At 53.7% G+C, this 24172-nt stretch overlaps 1 protein-coding gene across 3 annotated transcripts in view; it reads left to right on the top strand.

The window, feature by feature from the left end:
* Window positions 1-24172, top strand: part of FSTL4 (follistatin like 4) — a 373767-nt gene that overhangs the window by 256581 nt on the left and 93014 nt on the right. For all 3 annotated transcript variants that reach the window (XM_081035343.1, XM_081035342.1, XM_081035341.1), the window contains exons 5-6: window positions 7771-7964; window positions 11205-11328. In XM_081035343.1, the coding sequence (XP_080891469.1) occupies window positions 7771-7964; window positions 11205-11328 (318 nt within the window). The remainder of the gene's footprint in view (window positions 1-7770; window positions 7965-11204; window positions 11329-24172) is intronic.

The raw sequence follows: 24172 nt of genomic DNA, 5'->3' as shown, positions 1-24172 counted from the left end.
TGTAAAGCTCTTCCCAAGAGCACAGAGGGTCCCCAGGGGCAGCTTGTGCTCATTTACTGATCAGAGCCCTGATTCAGGAGCCCAAAACTATGCCCGGACCCAATTCACCCTCAGGCCTCCCTGCCTGGGCTGCTCTTCCAAGCATCAGGCTCCACCTGGCCTCTGACCAGCGATGGCAGAACAAGAGGGCAGAGACTTTCATCATCCTCCTCTCCAGAGGCAGTTCCCAAGGCGCTGTGTGCCCACCAGAGGAGGCTCGAATGAGCCACTTTCATCTAACCCAGTGCCCAGCAGGGCAACACCACCTTGCCACCACCACCCCGGCTAGGACACGCAGGCTTCACACTGTAGGGTCAATGCTGCAGGTTTGGGGTGCCCCCACTGGGTGAGGTCAGGTCCGTGCCCCTTGGCAAGCCCAGGACGGCTTGGGCGTCTGAGCACAGCTACATGTACCAGCTATGGAGCTGACCTGCCATGCCACATCTCCCGCACAGTTCACCCCCCACCCCAGAGCTGACATGATGGATGCCATGGGCCCCCGGACCCCTCCAGAGCTCCAGACCTCGGTCACTGTGACTCCAGGTACTGGGATTGTCCCGTCCTCAGGGCTGGGCTGCAGCCACTCTCTGAGCCTACCCGCTGCCTCTCTCCCTCCGGGGTCCCACAGTCATCCAGTCAACAGATGTTTAATGAGCATCTTCTACATGCAGGTATTTGGGCCAGGTACTGGGAATACCACTGCAGCAAGGTGAGACCGCAGCCTCGAGGGGCTCCCAGTCTGAGAGGGCAGACTGATAATCAACAGCGGGTGGAGAGGAACAGAGAGGGAGGCTGGGTGAAGTGCAGCGGTGGTGAAGAATGGGAGCAGAGCCCGGGGCCCCCTTTAGGTGGGCATCGGACTGTTAGAGAGGGAGGACATGGTGAAAGGCGGCTGGAGCTCAGCAAGCAGGAGAGGCAGGCAGAGGCTGCCCCTTTCCGGTCACCCTCACCACCCTCCCCTAACCTGCCGCCAGCTGCGTCCTGTACCCAGGACCTGGGCCTCCATCAGGAGCCTTCACCTCATGGCCTGTCTCAGTCGAACATCTGAGCTTCTCGCTGCCTGGTCACATCTCCCACCTTGCTCCCATTGTACAAAACCCCCTTCCCCTGACTCTTTGGAGCCCCCAGTCCCACCCATCCCAGGGCCTGGAAACCTCACCTATTACAGAGTGGAGATGGTCCCTTTGAGGCACGGTCTGGCAGGGGCGCACGCGGCTGATAGAGTCGTCACAAAGTCTCCTTTGCTTCCCTTTGTTTTGCAGGAGAAAGTGTTCCTTTGATGGACATTTAATTCCAGAGGCTGCTACCTGCTTCCTATCTCTGTCTACTCAAAACATTAAATGCGGATGTGCCTGTGTTCCTGCTCTAATAATCTCCCTCGGTGTGGAGGGAGTGTGGCTAGAATGGGAGAACAGTAGACTCTTCAAAGAGGGACAATTATTGAAGGAACTAGATTAATGAGGTGTCATAACAACTTAGCCAGATCTGCGGCTGACCTTTCTCATGGAGAACGGGCTTGATAAATGTAGTTCATTACCAAGTTCTGACATGAAAATAGGATCCCACTCTGGGCTCCTCAGCGGGCTGATCAATATTTTATCTGCCAAAGCAGGCCTGGTTTGGGAGCAGGAGGTGCCCCACACACAGGTGCTGGCAGGAAGCCCAAGGCCAGTGCCAGGGGCCGGCCGGGTGGGCAGGAAGGTGGCTGGGCTCTTCCAAGGGCCTGTCAGGGATGCTTGTCAGGCTCAGGCTGAGCGGGAGATGAGAGGTCCGAGGGCGGGACCTTCCATGGGCGTTGGGAAGAGAGGAAGGAAATCTGTTTTTCCACAAACGCTGATATAGTGGCCACCTGTGCCAGCTGCTGGGCATTGATGAAGGAGACAAAGACAAATGGGCCATGAGCCGGCTGCTTGAGACATCAAGCCCGTCTCGTTAAGAGAAGCCCTCAGGCCTGGCTGACCACTTGGACTTGGCAAAGTCCTCTCACATTTCCTTTGATGTCATGACCCTGTAAGGTGGGAAGGGACTAACTTGCCGCCGTTTGAAGGTAGGAAGTAGAAGCAGCAAGGGCAGGCCAGTGAAGGCCTTTCCTAGGATCTCACGTCGAGTGAAAGGCAGAACCCGATGGTCTCCTGACTCCCTGTCCAGTTCTCTGTCCAGCCTTGCAGTGACTGTCATTAGTGGAGTTGGTGTCAGGTAGACACAGCAGCCTATGAAGAAGTCCGTGTCTACCTTAGGACCCCAGACAAGGTCGTTACAGGTTGGTCCCTTCACCCTGGCTTCTTGATAAGACTGTCTGCCCTGGAGCCCCGGGACTCCGTTCTCCCCCGTATTCAGTAGTTACCTGGTTCAACAAGCATTTAACCCTTAACGCTGTGTGTGTAACTGTCTCATCCAAACCAACCTGCTTAGAACTTGCCCCATGGAGGGGACGTAGCAGATGTGGATGACACACCATCCAGACTCCCTGAGTCCACCCCAGAGCTTACAGGCAGCTTTGGTGATCTCAGATTCCTGCATCTTCAGCCTCCAAGGCTTTCTGGCCTCAGGAGTGCACTGGGTCTTCATCTGGGGACTTCAGACGTGCTGGATGAGGGCAGGAGAATGGTTGATGCCCCGGGAGCAACTCTCAGCCAAGAGGCTAGAAGTTGATGGAAGCGTCTCAGCCCCCTCACACCTCATGGGGCAGTTCAGAGGCACAGCCCCAGTTCAGAGGTGCCCACAGCGGCAACCCGCCCTTTATTGGCTTCCCCCCTCCCCAGTCTCACTTCTCTACTCCTTCCTCACCCTTCTTAGAATCACCTGCAGATATACTCGTCGCCCCTAGGTCCTTGACTCAGGGGCTTTTTTGCAGGAGCTCAAATGGAGGACAAGCCTCCTAAAAAGCGCTGTGTAGGGGAGGAGAGTGAGGAGATGGATGGAGGAAAGTGGTTCTATATGTGTGAGCGGGAGGAGGCTGAACGAAGAGGAAAAGAGGAGAGGAGAAAGCATGTGACAAGGCCCAGACAGGGGTGTGTCGCTGCCATCACAGCACAATGAGCGAGCGTATGGGTCAGCAGGGGACTTGCCTAGAATTCTCCAAGCCTCATCAGAAGGCTTTTTGACCTAGCCAAAGTCACCAAAAAGACCAAAAAAAGCCTTATTTATGAAGACACACATTCCTCTTTACCCAGAAATCACCAAGACACAGAGAAAACACTTAAATGACTTTCCACGCCTGTGAGAAGAGACCTCTGTAGAACTAATTGTGTCAGTCCTGCCCACTCACGCAGCAGGTCCCCTCCAGGTCCCAGCTTGGCAGCCCCTGGTCACCTCGTTCAAGGCACAGACCTCAACATCACACCCCAGTGTCCCCCTCTCCAGAGTCCTCTCCGAAAGTCCCTCCACCCGGATCCATGAGTAGGAAAGCTTGACCATCCTCCGGGGTGGGCGTCTGGCAGGAGGAGTGGGCCCTGCGTGGGGACACCAGGGAGGAGGGTTGTGTAGCCTCTGCCACATCCCCTCCAGGGACCTTCCCTGCAAAGGGGCTGAGGTCCCCCTGGGACCCAGGCCTGCCCCAATCAGGAGCAAGGCCCAGAGAGTGCCAGGCACATTTGGGCAAGGGCCAAGATGAAGCCAGTGTGAGTGAGCAGAGGTTTGATAAAGACCCGCCCAGAGGGAGGGAGCAGTAAATGCCCCCCCCTGACCCCTTCCCCGGGCAGGAGCATTTGTCAGTAGCCAGTGGTGCTAAGGTTGTCGTGTGGGCCAGCTGGGATGGGGGACAGGTGACCTGTGTGAAGGTGAGAAAGACCCGACCCTTGGGCACTGACACTCTTGCCCAAACCGAGTGGAACTTGTGAGGGGAAGGAGGGAGTTCAGAAAACAGAGGTCGTGTGGGCCGGACCTCCGCTGCCCAGGGCTCAGCTCCTGTGGTCATGGGCTGATTGTCACCTGTGCCGAGGGCCCGGCTTCACATCCAGCCAGGCTCTGGGAGGCAATGTAGGTGATTTCTTTCCTTATACTACTCCTCTGCGCTTTCCAAGTACTTTTCGATGGACATGCATTTCTTTTATAAGAAGACGAATGTTTGAAACTGGCAGCAGGGTGGGGAGCCTTTAGCTATAGACCAGGCTGACAGATTCACCAACGCCCACCACCCACCTTGGTGAGACAGTCCTATCTGACCCCACAGGGCAACCACGGGGGTCGCGAGTGAAAAAAGTAAAACTGGGACTTGGTAACCTACCACTTTTACATGCCTTGCTAGAAAGCTGTGCTTCCTGGGAACTAAGACCTGCCTTGGGGATGGCTCCCAAGAGGGCAATCCTTGCAGGAGATGACGCTCTAAAGGGCGTCCCAGTGAGACTGTAGACTTTGGAATCTAAAGTGACCATCTCCATGGGTGTGGAAATGCCACCATTCGGGCATCTTCCCTCTGGGGCTCACGACTCCCCAGAGCTACAGGGAACTAAAGAGCTCGATAATATTGGGCCAATGATTTCCCCATTCAAGGTTAGGCCAAGTCCTCTCTTGAGACTCAAGGAAAGCACAACTGCTCCTGGAGTAAAGAAGGATTTCAGATTCTCTTCCCCAGGCCCCTCCATTCATCTTAGGACCCCCATGTCCAGCACAGGCCCAGCAAGCTGATGGCCCTCGGTAAAAGAAAGGAAAGACAAAGGAAGTTTCGCAAATTGTGATGTGTAGTACCTGGCTTCCTGCCACAGCTCCCACACTTCCCTCCGGCCTCGTCATGCTCCCCTCTCCCCGCTGCACTCTGGCCCAGCCACACCAGATTCCTACAGCCTCCAGACACACTATGCCACCTGCTCCTGCACGTGACCCCTTCTGCCTGCATGCTGCTCCTCTGCCTTTTTCCCCCCAACTCCCTCACCCTGCAGGTCTCATCCTGAGCGCCCCTCCCTTAGAGAGCCTTCCTTACCCCCAGCCTTGTTAGCTCCCCCTCCGTGGGTACTCTGGATGCCCAGGACCATCCTATCCTATCCCCAGCGTGCCATCCAACATCTGGCACAGAGTTTGTAAGTCAATGCTGGTAAGAGGATGGGAGGAGTAGGGCCTGTGTGGGCCCTAGTAGGGGACAAGACCCCAGAGACTGGCACCCCCTTCCCACAGGTTGATGTCTAGACATGTGCATAACTTCCTGACCAGGAGACATGTGCTGGGCAGGTGCCAGCATGGAGAAGCCAGAAGCCTGTGAACTCACAGTGAGCTGTAGGGATGTGATTGGAGGGGCAGGTCCTGGGGATGTTGCTGTGTCCCTCCTGATAGGACCCACCTCGATGGTTCCCCTAGCCGGCCAATGGGAGATGTTGTCTAGCTGCAGACCCCTGGCCCAGAGCAGCAGGGAGCTCAGAAATCTATGCTCCACCAAGGTCTGTGAGGAAGGGTGGGGGCTGAGGGGACCAGTGGGAATGAAATGTCCCTGCCCATCTGACCTGTTCTGGCCCATCCTTCAGGTGGCCCTGCTGCGGTGTGTTCTTAGAAACCTGATTGTCCACTAGCAGTTCTGGGTCAAGCCTCCTGTTGACCCCACATCCATCTACTGTGTGCACGAGCCTCAGCATGCGGGCATGAAAGCCTGCCCCTAGGAGAGCCTGAGGGCCCCTCCAGGACAGGTTCCTCCACACAGAGTCGGGAAGTCACGTATACCAGACACCAGAGCTTCCATCTAGCTGTGTACCCAACTTCCAGTCCTTTTTCCAGAACTAGATTTTCCCCTGTTGGGGGCACGGGCGCAAGAGTTGGACAAAACGATTCCTCTCTGTTCCCCAAACTGACCTTTATCCAAGCCCAGGAAGAAGAAAAACCCAGGAGGCTACCATATCTTCCCCTGGGCTCAAATGGCTTTGGTGGGACAATGCTACTATTTTCAACACTGTGCGGCTAAACAGACATAAGAATTGGGTTTGCCAACTGGTGGCCCTAAGAGTTCCCAGGTGTGGATACCCTACCAGGCTCAGGAGGTGCCAGCACAGTTAGGGGCACGGGAAAGCCATTCCTGTCAGAGCATGAAGATGCCCAGGGAACAAATAGATTTGATTATATTGAACACAGAAATTGATTTTTTTCTAAATAAACATGCAAGAGGAAATGGTAACAGGCATCTGTTTCTGACAAGAATCAATTGACCCCAAATTGGAAGAAAATCTAGAAATACAAACAAGCATCCGGGCTTATCCAGTGAGGGAAGGAGGGAGGGAGAGACAGACAGACTTCCCCATCAGCCCTTTCCCCACTAAATAGCTTCCTTGTTTGCTACTGTTCAGCAAATGTGCTTCTAATAATGATAAGGGGAAAGTAGCTATCATTTTATGAGTCCTCACTCTGTGCCACGCCTTTTATATGCATAGCTTACTTAGTCCTCATAACTGCGCTCTGTGGGAGGAAGTGTTTTCCCCATTTCACAGATGAAATCATTGAGGCACCTGGTCCAAGGTGCACATACATTCAGGCAGTGGCAAGGCTAAGACTCAAGCCCAGTGGACTTGAGTCACTGCTCCCCAGCCCTGCTTTACAGTGATTGTTCAACCCCGAGGTATTTCCTGGTGCCCTAAGCTGGCCTTGGAATTAAGGGGAAGTGTTTGAGGGCTCAGACAGCCCATTCCCAGCAGTGCGTTGGCCTTCTACCTGCAATGGACAGGGAGGCGCCCACGCTCGATTCTCCAGGACTCAGCAGAGCCAGACACAGGAAGCTGTGCACCCTCAGGGAGGTGGGGAAGTGGGCCTGGCGGGGCTCTCCTGCTCTGCTGATAGCCCTGCGGCCTCTGTTAGGGGCTGTGCCCTGAGTGGCATTTATCCTACTGGCCCGCCACCAGCAAGATCAACTGTCACGTCACAGTGCGTCACAGGCCTCATTTGCCAAAACGCTGTGTGATTCTGACGGTGTGCAGCTCGCACGCCTGTGATAAAAGGCCCGCATCTGAGGGGCTGTGCACTTGGGTATTAATTTCGTAAAGCTTCCCTTTGTTTCTTGGTCAGAGACTTGCATACACATGTTTGTTTTGAAGTAATCCAGCTCTGGGAATGTACCTAATTAACTTAAGCAGGGTTTATGAGTCCTGTTAACTAAAACTCCTGAATCTATGAGACCAAGTATTCAAAAGCAGCCTTTAAGGTAGGATTAAGGCAAAGACAAGCTATTACAAAATGGAATTGGAGCCGGCTTTCCCAAAGCCGCTGTGGGGGCTATGGCTGTGAATTCCCCTGGACGAACTCCAGATTCCATCTGGCATTCCCTCTATGTGTGGCGTGTAGTAGTTGCTCAATAAATACTGTTTCCCCAAAAATAAGACCTAGCTGGACAATCAGCTCTAATGCGTCTTTTGGAGCAAAAATTAATATAAGACCCGGTCTTATTTTACTACAATATATGACCGGATGTAATAATAATATAATATAATATAACATAACATAATATAATAATATAATATAATGCCAAGTCTTATATTAATTTTTGCTCCAAAAGACACATTAGAGCTGATTGTCCGGCTAGGTCTTATTTTCGGGGAAATACGGTACCTGTGGGATGGACGAACAGGCTCTGTCCAGCATTTGCATCAGTTCGGTGCTCGGTATTTATGGGATGGATTGGTGGACAGACAAACAGGTCCTATCCACTCAGGGGGGCCCTGCACCACACGCAGTAAATTCCTAGTCACTCATGAATGGGGCGGATCAACGTTCTCTCCACACTGAGGAGGATTCTCGTTGCAATAACCTCATCTTCTCTCCCAGGTGACCCATGCACCATGGCCAATTATGCCCGCCTGAAGAATGTCCTCCTGGCGCTCCAGACCCACCTGCAGCCGCTCCGAGAAGGAGACAGCCCACAAGACTCTGCCTCCCAGAAGCGCCTCCTGGTGGAATCTCTGTTTAAGGGCTTGGATGCAGACGGTGACGGCCACCTGAACAGCTCTGAACTAGCTCAGGTGAGTACAGCATCCAGTGAAAATCGAATTACAGAGGAATTCAGTTTGCCATTTAGCAGGAAAGTAAAGAGAGTAGGGAGAGTCTCACGAGGAGAGCCGGTTATTGCTGTCTCTGTGCCGGGACATCAGGGAGGCGTTTCTCCTGCCAGAGAAAGCCTCCTCTTCAGGGTCAGAGAGCTTGTGTCCAACTCCTCTCAGCATCCCTTATAAACAAAACGGTGCAAGTATCTTCTCCCCACCAGCCACCTTCAGCCAATATTTACAAACAAGCTTTGAAACACGCGCCGCTAACTGGCAAAGCACAGGCTTCGGAGGGGCTGGTCTCCGATGTCATTAGGAAATAAATTTTTCCTTCCTTGAGTCCTTTGACTTGCTTTCCTCAGCTGGAAGTAGGCTCGGTTTCCACCAAAAATGGCTGGAGCTGTAACCTGGGCATCCCAAAGTCCCCTGCCCTAGGATCTCGCCATTCTTTGGGACTCAGGTGTCAACAACCCAACCCTTAGCCTGCTTGCTTGCAGGAAGCCCCATGTCCACCCCCAAGCACTGCTCTTCCATGTGAGAAAACACTCAGATTGGTGTTGCTCTGTCCAGCCAGGAGGTGGGCGACGGCAGTGAACATCTGTGGCAGAGAGGAGCGAGGAAGGAGCCTCCTGGGACCCAGCCACTGCCAGCGGCAGGGAGGACCTTTGGGTGCTGGGGGCAGGAAGGAGGCTGGGGGGCCGGAAGGGCCTGCATTCCTGCTCTGCTGGTTTGCCCCGAAGGGCCGGAGGCACTGGAGCCACACCAGGCAGATGCGAAGATTTTCAAGGAGGGCAGCCTCCCCAAGCAGGGTGGTGGGCAGGGGCAGCTCATCCCCAGAGACCACGGAGTGCCCAGCTAACAAGGACAGGGCAGATAATCAGGATGGACAGAGAACAGAAGATAAGGATGAGTCCCCGCCTTTGATGCCACTTTAAAGACACCCTTCGCATGATGCAGTGACCTTCTCAAAGCTGTCCCACCTCCAGCGTTTAGGAGACACCCTCACCTGTCTGTGCCTCCGTTTCTTGTCTGTGACCATCACAGGGTCACCAGGAGGGGGAAACAAGCTGAGATATGGGAAGTGCTCAGCACCGTGCCTGGCACATGGTGTGTGCTCAGGAGGGGACAGTGTCATCGTCCTCACCCTATTACTATGAGCTCCTCCTTAAACCTGTCATCCATCCTCTGCTGTGAGGTAGGCACTATTGTTCTCCCCACTTCACAGATATTTTTAGGTGAGGAAACAAGGGTTCCAAAAAAATCAAGCCTGAGCTGTGTTCACTGCCTGGGACATAATGGAGCTAAGACAAACCCCAGGTGGGCTGGTGTGCACATAGCACAAGGGTCTCCCTGGGGGACAATGGCTCCCGCCAGGGGGCTCCACCTGCTCCTCTGGAGGTCTGTGGAGCCTAAACAAGTGCCCACAAAACCTGAGTACAGAGCAGACACCCAGAGGCTCTGCCACGCAGGTGCCCCTCCCACAGCCCTCTACTCCAGCCAGTCCAGCGCCCGCTTCCAGGGAACGTGCTGGGAACCACAGACCTAAAGGCACTTGCAGACCCCACTCTGCTCGCCCACACCTAGGCCACATGTGCAAAACTATCCAGGGTCTGCCTCCCAGAGGCCGCTGCCCACAGCCTCCCAGGCACATGCCATCTCAGCCATGCCAGCTGCAGCAGCACTAGGTCCCCAGCTATGGCGAAGAGCCCAACGGCCCACAGATGACCCAAGCTGCTCAGGGGAAAGCCCTGGTCCTGTTAGTTACAGTTCCCGCAGGAAGAACCATCTGGCGATGCCCCACGCGACAGGCAATGCAAGGAATACCAAGGGCAGGCGGCTGGGCTTGCCCTGGACAGAGGCAGCTGTGGGCTCTTGGAACCCCAGGCCCACATGCCTCCCCGGTCATTGCCAAGTAAATAGAACCTTCCTGGTCATGTTGCTCTAACCTGGCAGAGACGTGCCCCAAGGCACCAGAATCCATTAACAAGCATGGTAATTGGACTATGATTTCCTCTTTAAAATTTAATGTATTTAAAGTCCGTTTCATAAATCTGCCAAGCAGAGCCCAGCTAAAGTGGTCCTTTTCCTGACACGGAATCAAAGGCGTTGCGGAAAAACTTGTTGGTCCTATGAAAAGTTAATCAATTTCCAATGCAGAAACAGACAAAGGGAAATTTCCATCTCTGCAAGATTGATTTCGGGCGTTACGGTTGATCTCCCTTTTATCGAACACTCTTACTTACTGGGTGAAGGGTCATTTTTTTAACATTATCACATTAAATTGCCTTTAATATATCAGGCCAAGCTGAGACTGTTAAATAAAGAGAAAATGCTCCTGTCCTCCCCCACCCAAAAAAATAAAATAAGATTATTTCCTTTCTTCTGAACATTTTCCCTGTAAGATACACCAGCCTCTGGCTCCAGCTGAATGAGTGTGCCTGGAATTTCTACCGTTAGTCACCGTTTGGAATATGGCTGGTCATGCTGGAGAGGCCTCTGAGCCCTGCGGCCCAGGCCATGTCCAGGGAGAAGGTCACGAGGGCCCTCGCATGGCCCATGCCAGAGTCGCAAGGGCAGACGTTTGTGTCCCTGGCCTGCAGGGCAGGCAGAGGCAGGGCTCAGGCCTGTGTCAGAATGGCAGCTGCCCCCTTCTGGGGGATGCGCTGTGGCTACGAGGTGCAGCCCTGAGACTGGTAAGGGCTGATGGCAGGTCGGGGGAGGGAAGTACTGATGGAGCAGAGATGTCCCAGCTGTACGCAGCTGGAAGCCAGGGGACCTCAGTTCCCACACTGAGTTCAGCCACTATTTATTTGCTGAGTTTATTTGATCAGGTCCTTTCTCTGTTCACCATCAGCATGAAGGGGTAGACCAGACAGCTTCAAGGATCCTTCTCACCTCCGACTGTCTAGGGTCTGTTTACCCAGATGAGGAGAAAACACACCTGAACACTAGTCCCAACTCTGCCCCAACTGCTGTGTGACCTTAGAAAAGTCCCCACCCCTCTCCGAGCCTGTTTTCTCATCTATAGAATGGGATGGACAGACAAGACAAAAACAAAGAGTTTTGGGTGTTTTCCATGCCTACTAAGCTGTCCCTGGAGTCCTCACCTGCCCCCCAGGCCGGTGACTACAGGCCCACTTGGCCTGAACCATGCCCCCACAAAGCCCACAGCTCTGAACTCATTCCTGGCTCTGACCTTGCTCCCTTCCTTACCTGCAGCATGTGCTAAAGGAGCAGGACGTGGAGGAGGGCTTCCGAGGCTGCTCGCCGGGCGACCTCCTCCGATTTGACGACTACAACGGTGATGGCGGGCTGACCCTCCGCGAGTTCTACACAGCCTTCCGTAAGTCAGGCCCCAGCTGACCGGCCGGCAAACGCTCGTGTCCACAGGCGCCGCTGCACCAAAACGTGTCAGGGCCTTGGGTCTGTCCTCGGTTGTCTCCAACGTTGGTTTCTTTGGTTTCTTTTACAAATGAAAGCAATTGGATTTGTTTCGCAACAAGCCTGAGCTTTAAGAAAAGGGTATCAGAGAGCAGGTGGGGAGATGGGGTGCTCGCTCTGTTCCTTTTGGATAATGGCTCTTCTCTCTCACTGTGATTTAAGCGAGGCTGGTAGCTCACTATCGGACACCCCTGGGGGGAGTCTGGGACTGCACATGGAGGGAGCAGACTTTAGGGCTGTGGCAAGGCCCTCCCGGGCAGCCCTGCCTGGGGGCAACCCTGCAGGAGGGTTCTGGAGACGGGGCCAGACTGGAGAGGGAGCTTCATCAGAGAGCTCAGAGTTCAGTGAAGAGAGGGAAGGGCTGTGCTGGGCCCAAATCGAGACAAGAGGGGGCATTCTTGGCCCCAAAGAGATGAAGCCCCTTTATGTCAGACAGCGTTCAGGGCTTAAAGAAAGTAGTGTGTGCACCCTGTGTGACTGACCTTGGAGTTGACCTGCAGGCCCTGGAATTTGGGAAGTAGGTGTGAGACCCCCAGGGTGAACGGAGCCTCTGAGCTGCAGATCCTGGCATGCCCCCTGCACCCTGAACCTCTACCTGGAATTCCACTTTTCAGAAATGTGTTACTGCTTCCTGTTGATATCTCTGTGCGGTTGTTATTCCAAACATCCAGAAGGCCTGAGAGGGAGTCCTTGTGCTTCGTTGGCAAGAAGGACTCTTGTAGCAGATAGAATAGGCACTTGTATGACATAAGAGGAGAGAAACAAGTGCAGTGCTTTCCTGTGGGAGATGCCTATGAGCTTGACGCGGGGTGGGGGTGGGGGGTGCCTTTCCAGTTCACAGCATCCCTATTGCCAAGGACCAAAGTCCAACCCCCAATGACAGGACTCTGTTTGCTCTACTCTGACTTGCTGTGGTTGCCCATCATCCTCCTCCCTGCCCACTGTGAATACTCATATGTGCTTATAGAAGTTCAGAATAAGGTGTAAATGACTGATAGGCTTAGCCTGCTGGGGGAGGTGTTGGATTTGTGGATCAAGGAGCTTATTCCCTAAAATAAATCTCTTGAGTTTTAGAATGTGTGGAAGTATTAGAAGCTCCCTAGACCTGACTCATGGGAGCCAGTTGTTGGTTTTCAGGAATTTTGCAAGGCAAATAAATAGCTTTCGATCGGCCATGGTGGGAGTATTTACACCATGGAAATTCACACCATACAAATGCCATGGGTGGGGAGAGGGGGCTGTTTCCTCTGGAGAGCCAGGTGGTCAGCACAGACCTGCACATCACTCCTGTCGCCAGAGTCCACCTGCTGCAATATCCTCTCTGTGCATCTTCCCCAAACTGAGACCCGAGATCCTCTGATGATTCTAATCCCGTAGAAAAGAGTGGAGTGGTCAGGGCAGATGTCAGGGAGAGCACCCCCCCACCTCATGTCAGGAAAGCAGCAGCAATGTTCTGGGGACACTTCTGAGACATCCCCAGCAGTGCTCTCTGGGTTCAGGCCCCTCAGCAAAAGGAGCTGTGAAGGGAAAGCCTGGTGCATTTTAAGAGCCAGGCGCCAAGGCAGGACTTCAGAATTTGGGGGAGCACCAGGCATCATTGCTCAGATGTCGCGGTGCCAGCATTAAGCGCAGAACGGTACTTGCTCACGCACTGTCCTGGTTCCCGGTTCCACAGAAGGCTCTGCTCCGTGAGCTCTGTTCCTGGAAATCAGCTGGGGCCAAACAAAGCTACTGGCTTTACTCTCAAGGAAACGGAAGCGTCTCTGCCACCCCGATGAAAGAAAGGCCTCCTGGCCTCCATGATGAAGGTCATGACAAACACGAGCTGCCCATGGAAAAGCGGGAGACCGCTTCACCCCCAGCCATATGTCTCCTACCGAGCAATGTGGTGTCTGTTTCCTTCATTCCCAGGTTATTTGGAAAGCATTATAATCATCATTTTTCACGCAAATTAGATTCTGCTGTCGCCTTGGACTTGTTTTGAACCAGGCAGCCAAACCATCCTCACAGCCCAACCCAAATATAAATATGCAATCAAACATAAACTCTCAGACATTTAGGAAGCCACAGAATGAGTTAACCTACTATAAAGGCCTGACATGTGGTTACTCCAAGCACATGGGGTCAATGGTTTTTTCAAAGTCATCGGAACTCTAAAGTAAATGCCCAGCCCTCTGGGAATGGATTTATGGTTCAGTGAATATTAAATAGGTAATTAAAGTAAGACATATAGGTACAACTTATTACCCAGAAATCAATGGGCGTTTAAGAAGTCTCACAACTCAGACAGTAATAGCTCAAACATGTCAGCAACAACATTTTGGATTTCATTTTAAAAACTGGAGCTGATGGGTTGGCAAAGGTTGAGACTTTAAAATTTTGTTTTCTAGTCTCTATTTAGCCAGGGTCCTTGGGTACCAGGCAAGATGAGATCCATGGGGTGGTCTTGGCACTGACTGAGTGGCTCTATTTAAGGATGGGTTTGGGATACTTTCCCTGGAGAAGTGGGTTCTATTTACCAGTTTGAGGGTTGGCGGTCTCCTAAATGACACGCTCTCATGCAGTTGGCCCGGCCATTCGTGAAAAGACGTGTTTGCCACTGTCTGCAGCTGGCCGAGGGTGACCAATGTCAGGAATCCCAGGACTGGTGGTTGGCCGTGCTCAGCTCAGCTGGTTCATGGTGGGGCTGTGCCGTCCTCCCCGCTCTGCAGAATAAGTGACCCTTCCCCAGGGAGGAGAGCAGAGGACAGGTCCCTTAACCACGGAAGGCAGTTCAGTCTCTTCCTGACTGTCAGATGGAGCTAAGGCTCCCAGTCACCTGTCTCCATACAGTGACAAGAGTGAAATACGAGGGTGGCCTCCCTTTCTTCCTCCATTTATCACCTAAACATTCTCTTCAAGTTGCGTTCAGCTTTCCAAAGCACAGGCTGATCTGGGAACTAAAGGCACAGTGTGCTCTCAGCACATCTCCCCCTACCTCCCCCTGCCCCACCCAACGAGCAGCAGAGACCCAGGCCCCAGGGTCACGGGTGTGAGCAAGATATGTGCCAGCCCTGTCTGTGCATCACAATAAATTAATCTAGAAGTTGCTCGTTTAAAAAGCTTTTCAATAATGCATGTTTTTGCACTTTTCTGAATGCTTGGGCTGGGATCTTGGGGAAAACATGTTGCTTAAATGAGGATTTTTCTCTCGTTTTAAATTCATTACAAATTTCTTCTGCTTTTCAGAAAGATACTTGTCCTTTTAATTAATCCCGTGAGAGCGATGTGTTGGATGCAAGGAAAGGGTTTGAGCAGCCAGCAGGGCAGGATGGAGGGCCTCGCGATGAAGGTTCTGGGATCACAGACGTATAGTGTCCAGAAGAACCCGGGTCAGGGGAACAGCGGGGAACTGGCTATGTGGGTCGCATACCCTCCCTTGGCTCCAGGCAAGCAGGAAGGAAAACTGATTTCATCTGATGATTGCAATACCTCTGTATCCAGGGCAACTCTGTGAAACCAATGAAATGGTCACCTGGTGAATTTACAGCTGTTTTTCTGCCATCGTTGCTACAAAATGAAAGGATGGTACCCCATTGTTATCCTCTAGAATGAAAAATGCCCAGCACAGGCCAGACACCATGCCAGACATGTTATCTCCATCAGTCCTCACGGCCACCGGTGGTGAGCAGAATGGCAAAATACAACAATGGCAAACACCCCTCCGCAGTCTATCCAGCTGCCCCTCAGCGTAGGGTGAGTTCAGACAGGGAGTTCAGATGGCCAGAATATCGCTTTATCCTACATTTGGTTTCTGAGTTGGGGATAATGAATAGCAAGATTTCGGAAGCTTGGGGCCTATCAAAAATTATATCCGAATCTATTTGGCTCTTGAGTGTGGAGAGTATATAATACCTGTGGGCCAGTGTCCGTTCTGGCTGAGGCCAGGACAATTGGTGTGATGACTCCCCAAAGGGAGAAACCGGTTGCCGCATGCAGGACTTGACAATCAAATGGCCAAAACACTGATTTACCGCCCTTGGTGCTTCATCTGCTCCAGGGCATAAAACAGTTAAATTGGACAGGCCAGAGGAGGATTTGAAAACAGTAAGACAGAAGGTGCCAGGGATCTCACCCCCCACACCCCCCGACATCCCCACACCCCCACACCCCCACCTGCTACTCCTCCACTCCCCATCCCAGGTCCCAAAGTCAGAGATGGGGGTACTTTCTCCTCACCTCAAGCGTAGAGGGAGGGGCTTCGAGGACACTCGCAGGTGAGCTTGCTGTGTGCCCTTGAAGGCAAAGTCACTGTGCCATCTGAATGATTTTGCTTGTCAATATTGCTTTAGTTAGTAATGGGCTCTTAATACTTAAGTCATGTAAAGTGATACCTAACAGGTATCGTGTGTCAGCACTGCTATTACGTCCCAATTTTACAGAGGAAGAAACTGAAACAGAGACGTTAAATAGCCAACCCAAAATCATAATCAATAGGTAGAAGAAATAGGATCGAACCATGTATGCCTGATTCCGGAAACATCTCACACGCTTCAACACACTTGCAACTCATCATCTGCATTCTCCATAAAGGAGACGCTCACTGTCCCCACAGTGGGTTTTCCTAAATATCCAGTCCCAGCTCAATGGTCTTTTCCTCCAGGAAGTCTTCCTCAATCTATCTTCCCTCTCCCAAGCCCCACACACTGTCCTCTGTGTGCCTACAGGCCTGAGTTCATCTCTACACGGTAACAAGGCCGTGGCCTGATGGTTGAGTGTGGACTGAGTCAGACCTAGTTCGAATCCTCATCCTTCCACTTACAAGCTGTGTGACCCAGGACAGTTCTTTACCAGAGCTGAAGCTGGGTTTCCAGGTTCTCATCTGTATAATGGGCATGATCACCACTGTTACCGAGCAAGAGCTCGCTGCCCGGCATGCATAGAAGCCAGCACTACGGCACAGGCTTTTCAGAAAAGAAAAGGCTTTATTGCGAAGTCAACTGGCAAGGAGACAGGAGACAAGGCTGAAATCTGTCTCCCCGATTGAGGGTTGAGGGTGGAATTTAAGGGGTTTCAGTACCACATCTTCCTAGACAATGGACCCTTCGTTTCTGAGAGGGTTGCAGCCTTCAGATTACGGTCTTATCCTGGTCTTTTGGTTCCGTGGCAGGGGGAGAGAAACTGACTTTGGTTCCGGGTGTAATTTGCAACATTTTCTCCACTGCTCATGCTTCAGCTGCACGACTTACCATTTTGTTCTGTTGTCCCTGACAGAATAGGGCCAGTTTGAGCTGGTTCTGTGGCTAGACCATCATATAGGATTACTCAGGACTAAAGGAGATAATAAATGTAAAGTGATGAGAATGATACCTTGCCGAGGGTAGGTCAGTGATGGAGGTGGTGACGGTTGTGATGGAGATTTATCTCTGTGTCTCCACAGCCCCTCCCTCCCAGCCCCTGTCACTCTGTGCCACGTCATTGTTCTGCCCACATTAGTCCGTAGGCTCCACGAGGCAGAGGCTGTTTTGCTCACCCTGCGCTCTTGCCTAGCATGGGGTCTGGCACCCAGGAAACCCTTGGTAAATGTTTGCTCAATAGGGGATGATGTATATGGAGAAATACATTTGGCAAGCAGAGGTCCAAACACAATTTGACTGTCACAGGGGTCCCAGAGGACCTTTACATGTCTCAGGGAACAGGGACCCCGGCAGGAAAGCACCAGTCAGGCTAGACCAGGCCAGTGAGGGCACCCGGCAGCCGGACATCCCTGGTCCACTAGATACGTGGGGTGTGAGCTGAGCCCCTGATGTCCATATAGGCCTAATGCTCCTTTAACGAAGACAAAAGCTGCTTGTCCCACAAAGCTTCCATCCTGCTCCCAGGGCTGCAAATTGCCCATTCAGCCCCCCTCAGGATAAGTGTTCTTTTAGGCTATCAGGCCACCTGCCCCTACTTAATTACCTCCACCTCTGACAACTGTGTGTAGAGATAAGGGCTCCTGCTCAGTCTGCCACAGCCCTGTAGTGTCTGGGGCCCGTGGCCCAATCCCCAGCAGAAGCAGCAGACGCTGGCCGTGGGAGGGCCAGGCTTAGCCGGTGCTCGGCTTTGCTGTTTCTGTGCAAAGCCCTGCACCTTGGGAAATAATTCATTAGCATAGAGTGTGGGCTTGTATTTCTTCCGAGCTTAGCCCCTGCGAACCTGCAGCATATCTGCTCGGCCCGCATGGCCACATTGCAAAGACAGAGCTCGATGGGGTCTTGGAGCCTCTGCCACAGCATGCCCTGCTGGAAACTGGAGACCCTGGCAGCTCAAGGTCCCCCAAGCTGGCCCTGGCAGGCCGGAGGGCAGGCCTTTTGAACAAAACCACTGAGCACAGAGACCCCTGACTCTGGGTCAGTGCCAGAAATATTCAAGGAAGCAGCACCATATCGGGTCACTGCGGGAAAGTGGGACATATCTGCCCTGAATCTGGTGTGGGCCAGCCTCTCTGGCCCACATTTGGGGGTATAGAAGCCCATTCATTTGGGGTATAGCGTCCATGTAATGGGCAGGCAGGCCAAACAGAACATCTCAGAGGATGGGATGGGCCAGGGTGGGGAGAGCACACATGAGGAAAGTCTCAGCAACTGAGACTGGGAGTTAAGAGGAGGAGAACATCAGGTCAGCAAACACTCACAGGGCCCACTCCATGGCCTGCAGCAGGGCAAGTGACAGCCGTAAGCAAGAGTAGCACAAAAGAGTAGAAAGCCCGCACTCACGGAGCTTGCATTCTGGCAGGGGGCCGGTTGGGAAACAGAAAAACAACCACGTAAATCATGTAGAAGCTGGGACAGAAAATACGGTACAGGGTTAGCAGGGAGGACCCACTCTCCCCAGAGAGGTCGGGAAGGGACATTTCAGAGAAGGCCTGCCCACAGGGTTGGGGATACCCAGGCAAAGGATGAGGAGAAAGGTGACCCAGACGAGTGGGGGAAGGGTGCGGTTCTTTAGGAGCAAAGGGATTGGGTGAGAGGAAAGGCTGTCACAAGGAAGAATGGCTGGTGGGCGGCATCCCAGAGGGCAGAACTTGAGCACGAGTCTCCAGGGCAGGAAGAAGACAGATGTAGCCTTGATCTGCGGGGACTTCCCCCAGTTGGCTACCCAGCCTTGTGGGGGTTTCCGGTAAGTAGCGAGGCCCCCTCACTGTAGGTGCACCAGCGCAGAGGGCACTGGTCTCAGCTGGAGAGCTGGCCTTGGAAGCCCCTTTTAGTGATGACCGTCAGGATAGAAGAGTAGAGCTGCTGGCTAAGTTCTCAAGGAACCTATGCTCCAGTGCCAACCTCTGTCCTTGCAGGCCCTCCTGCTGAGAGTGTGCTGGCCTCCCCCTGCCTGTCTTCCCCTCCCATAGGATTGCAGCTGGATGGGCTGGGAAGCCACTGGCAGCCCCCGGTGGGGGGCAGGGGGACATTCAATGAGTCCTTCACTCCCCTGGGGGGCAGGCCAGGTGGAATGGGTTGCCCCTCCCTCTCCACACATGTACAGGGCTCTGGGGTGGTACAATCTCACCCCTCATCACACAGTGGAGGGGTCAGTTCTGAGGCAGAACTGTTGCTTGCCAGCCATTACCATCTCGCCCTCTGCCACTTTCTTCTTCTCGGCCGGTTCAAACCCAGATGCCTCTTGCCCATCGCCAATGCTTTGTTCCTAACAGCTGCATTGTCAGGCCTAGCACTTTCTAGCCATTGTCTGGAGCTGAGCCTTCAAGCACTTTCCATTTTTAAAGATCCCAGCTGGAGGCTGTCAATGGCCTCAGCGCAGAGCAATTCAATAGTAGAAAATGAACTAATTACAGGTTGTTATTGAAAATCTATTGTATACAAATTGCAAAGAAAACTCATTAGAATATGCTTTGGTGATATTTGTCTAAACCCTCCTCTTGGAGGGAGAGGCAGGGGCAGAGTGGCTGGATGCCTGGTTCCTCCCTGTTCCTGGGCAGCACTCGCTTCTGCCACACTCCCCAGCCTCACATTGAGCATTCCAGAGAAACAGGAAATTCTGCGTGGAACAGGGAGCTTTCTGAATGTTAGTGACTACTCAGATAGGGCTTCTGAGGAGACAAAGAATTTCATTGCAAAGATACAAAATGAGAACAATTTAAATGTCAGCTTTTTATGAGGATAGCACCGTATTGTCCTCACAAATATCTGTTTTTGCAAGGCTTTTGTGAGGACTTCAACAAGCAATTAAGTGCTGAAGGTCATAGAACCGGTTTCCAGGCTTGCTCACTGGAAGTAGAGTGTTGAGCAAGTCTGGGATGTGAATGGCCAAGCCATCCCGAGCCCAGATCTGCAGGCTGAGGCTGCCTCCCCGGAGCCAGGCAAGCAGGCCTCGAAAGCCAGCTGAAGGCAGCACAGGGCGCCCCCACCCCACTGCCTCCTGGTCCTGCCAGCAGCGTCCGCGTCTCAGTGCAGTGTGGTCCAGGTGGGCCGTGGGTTCTCTGTGGCACCTGGAGACCCCCGTGTTCCGAGGTGTAGAGAAGGCACCTGATGTACTGCTGAGAGGTGAGCCCATCCCGAGGCTGTACACACCGGAAGGGGCCTTGGAGCACAGATCACGTGTCCTCTGCCTTGGCTTTCCTTCCTCCCCAGCCACCTTTTTTCAGCCTCCGTTACTGTGTCCCACGAGACCCACCACCACTACGCAGGCCCAGCTTATAGGCGCCCCAAAGAACAAGGTGCTGGGGGCGGAGCGGAGCAGAGGGCTCCACTCACATAGCATAGTGACTAACTGGGTGGGCAGCCTGTGGGCCCCACTCGGGGCCGGGGGTGCACTCGAGTCCCAGCACCAGGGTAGGCCCTGGCAGGAGTAGCTGGAGAGCCAGGCCCTAGGGACAGACAGGACCTGGCGAGACAGAGAGGTGTGTTCTCCTGGGAGAGGAGAAGGCAGGGGCGGGCACATCCAAGCTGCTACTTCCTGCCTGGAGCAGGCACTGGGGTAGCACACGAGGGGCAAGTTGGAGACTCCAGACCACAGGCTGGTGACCCACTTGAGGTTTCCTCTGCACCAGCAGCACCTGCTGGCGGCTGGTCCTTACCTTATCAGGACTGCGACGCAGTGACTCTCCAGCCCCAAAGGCCCAGAGCCCTGTCCCTCCCAGCTCCTCCTCTGGGCAGAGGACTGAGGACAGGGAAGGTGGTATGTGGTGGAAATATAAGCAGAGGCCATGGGACCAAGAGTGCCCCCAGCAAAGATAGAAGCACAAGGGACAAGGCAGTCACAAACCCAGGAGGCACAAAAGGGCAAAGGGAAAGCAGGGGCTGCGTCTGAGAGCAGGCAAGGTTATTACTGCCTGAAGCATTTTGTTCCAGCTGGAGGACAAGGGAGCAAGAGAGAGAAGCCTAGAGCTTGCCATAAGGTGGATATAGCAGGTACTTGCTAAACATTTGGTGGAAGGATTAAAGACCATGATAGAATTTTTGTAATTGCAGTAAAGAGAAAAGGTTCAGAGTGGTTGTGGCAGCTCCCAGAGGATGAAGAACAGTCGGGGGCTCTCTCTGGTGGAGGGAGGGGGTTATCCTAACGCCACATGTGGCACTACCCCAATCAGCAGCCCACCATGGTTCCACAGGGGTGTTGGGTTAGCTGGGTCTCTGGGTTGGCAGAAAGGTGCCCTCAGCCTGGCTGGCTCCCACCGATGCTTCTTTTCACTCTCTGCTATCCTGGGCGGACTCACTTTCCCCCAAAAGCTCGCCTTGCACTGGATAGTGCAAAGCCACTCTTAGAGTCTTTTAACTGTGGCATCTGGCAATCCTTACCAAATGCTTCCCGCAGGCTCCCAGGCTGGACGCCGTGAAGAGGCCCAAAGCCAAGAGGCAGACTGGGATTCTTAAATGCCCTTTGCAGTCATGTGGGAATATGGGAGGTGCTCCCTGCTGGTGGAGGAGCCTGGGTTCCGAATCTGAGAAGGCAAGCCTACTAATGGCCACATGCTCCGAGCCCTGAGTTCCCATTTAGCTCACACAGGATTTGGAAGGGTTCTGGGGACCCCAGACTTTTGTCCTAACTCATGATGGCTGCTGTCATCCTTGGACCTGTGGGATCCAGGCTGGTGGTGGGACAAACAAACATGCGTAACTAGTCTGTTGAACCATGGGCTGGAGTCAGCAGAGGTACAAGCAGGAAATCAGTTTCATTCTCATCTGTGCAGACTTTGCAGTGAAACCTGCCTTCACAGCCTGTGGGGTGTGGGGAGGGGAGGATGCGTGAAGACAGCAAGCTGGTTTGGCCACCACCACTAAGGGGCTATGTGGCACTGGATTTCCATTACCAACTTTGGCCAGAATTCCAACCCTCTGGCACTGTCCCATCCGCGTCCCACTCCATGCACGATACCTTCGATCTGCCCAGGGCAAGTAAGAGGGAGCCACGTATGTGAGCTGCTCCGGGCCTCCAGGCATTCCGCGAGCTGAGCCCTTGGGGAACCCTGCTTCCCCAGCTGGTACAGGCATTTTGTCTTCACACAGGTGCTGCAGGCACAGCAACTGTTTGTACACTTGTTGGGATTGCAAATCACTTCCAAATGAGAGTGGAAATGGGACCCAAAAGACTCTGCCCCCTGCATGGTGGCAGAAGGGGCTGTGCAGGTGGGCAGGTGGCTCCCCTAAGTGCTATCTCTGGGCTCACTTGTCTCCCCAAACGCTCTCAAGCCACTCCAGACGCAGCCCCACCAGCTGGCGAGGTGCTGACGATATGCTCCAGGCTGGGCTGCCTCCCACCACCGCCGCGGGCTAAGCACTCACGACACACCAGACGCTCACTGCACCAGGCGTCGGGCAGGCTCCACCCCAACCCCAAGTTCTGAAGATCGGGGAACCGAGGCCAGGGACGGGCGCACAGCTGCTAACGCAGAGCCAGGTGTGCGGGTCCAAACCTGAGCCCTCGGGCATGGGTTCCACCCCCAGCTCTGGTCAGGTCCTTTTACAGTCTCCATTTCTTCCCCCAGAGGTCAAGATTCAAAGAGACCTCATGATCTGTGACTCTGGGATGGAGCAGGGAGTATAAAACCCTCCTGAGGGCCGCTTACCATGTGCCATTACAGAGGGCGAGGCCCCTGTACTGCTCGTCTTTCCAGATCCTGAGGTCCGTGTGCCACAGGTGCTCTTAGATACATTTCCCCAGGTCCCTTTCAGATGACACTGTAAAAAGAGCCCCTTAGGACTGGTACGCTTCAGCCCCACAGGGGAAGGTAGGGCCCCAGGGATCAGGCCTGTCACTCAAAACAGCGGTCCCCATGCTCCCTGAGTGATCAGATCCCCTGTGGAAGGATGTTTTCCTTTCAAACTCAAAACCCTGCAAATATCAATCCCTTCCCAGCTCCCACAAATGAAAGCACTTCTAGAGACCCCTCTTTGTAGCCCTGTCCAACCCTAGTTTTTGTCCCAATCATCAAATGTCCACCTCTGTGCAACGGTGCTGAGACATGAGCTGGCTGACACAGGTTCACAAAGCATGGCGTGAGCACAACACCGCATTTCATGTGTGTCCAAACCACCTCTCCCGGGGCCACCCCGCTGACCCCTTGGTGCAGGCCGACAGCCCAGGAGGAACTCGCCAGGCTAAGCGGTGTCCAGGCAGCAGCTGTAGGAGGGCCCCCAGGGCACAGGGCACAGGACACAGTGGGGTATTAGAGTCAGCAGAGGCCACCTACCCATGGCTGGCTCAGCCTAAACATACAAGGGTGGGTCGGGAGCTGGGGCAGAAAGAACGGGAGGTCACATAAGGGCACTGAGAAAGCCAGCCCTGGCACCCAGAGGTGCTAAGTGACAAGTGGACTCGATACCCCAACTCCCTCTCTGTGGGGACAGTAATCGCTCTGTCTCCTGGACCACGTCTCCCGCCTTGGAGGGAATAGGATCAGTGGGAGTGCTGACCCTGGTGTCCTGCCATGTCCTGACGTCCCTGCAGTGAGACAGCTCTCAGTGTCTCAGTGAGACAGGGGACCGTTGAGGCTTGAGGGTTTGGGGCACATACGGAATTACCACCCCGTGGAATGGTGGGAAACTGATGGCTAGCACTTCCTGATGAAGCTCAGGGCTTTGGAATTTAGGAAGAAACAGAAAATGTGGCGCTTTCACCAGCAGGGACATTGGCAGTGGGCAAGGTGAGGGTTTGGAAGAGAGCAGCGGTGGCCACACCTAAGGGAAGCCCCTTCCCGTAAACACAAAGGTCGGCCATGTAGACTTCCTCACTGACTGTGTCCCATACAGTTCCAAGTTCTGTTCATTTTTCCTGGGGTCTCCCTCTCCCGAGCCACGCCAAGCACGGAGCACCTACCTCCCCTTGCTTCTAACCAAAGATGCGCACACACCTTCCCAGGCAGGGGGAGGTAGTGGGAGACCTAAGTGCTGGTGGTGGCACCTGAAGGGAGCAGCGGCCTTGCTGATGGAGAAGCAGTGGGTAGGTGTACCTGATGGGAAGGAATGTCAGCGCTCTTCCACTTGGGATGTTTTCCCTCCGTTCTCCAAATTAACACTGAAGGCATGGGCTGAGCAGGGCTCCTGGTCCCCCGGATTCGGCTCTCCATCATTTGGAGGCTGACTGTCCCCTTTCGCTCCCACACTCCAGAAGGCTCCCTGCCTCCCCACCTGGTCGGAGTTCAGAAGCAGCCCTTGCGAAAGAGCAGCAGAGACAGGAGCAGGGAAAACTCAGAGCATGTGCTGCTGATGAATGGCCCTGGGCAGCGGTGGTTTGAGAGAGGAGTGCAGAACCCAGAGTTAAATGGACATAGG

The sequence above is a fragment of the Rhinolophus hipposideros genome, assembly GCF_964194185.1.
Source record: "Rhinolophus hipposideros genome assembly, chromosome: 23".
NCBI classification, from domain to species: Eukaryota; Metazoa; Chordata; class Mammalia; order Chiroptera; family Rhinolophidae; genus Rhinolophus; species Rhinolophus hipposideros.
The sequence above is the reverse complement of the archived record's forward strand: the minus strand, read 5'-3'. Positions and strand labels throughout refer to the sequence as shown.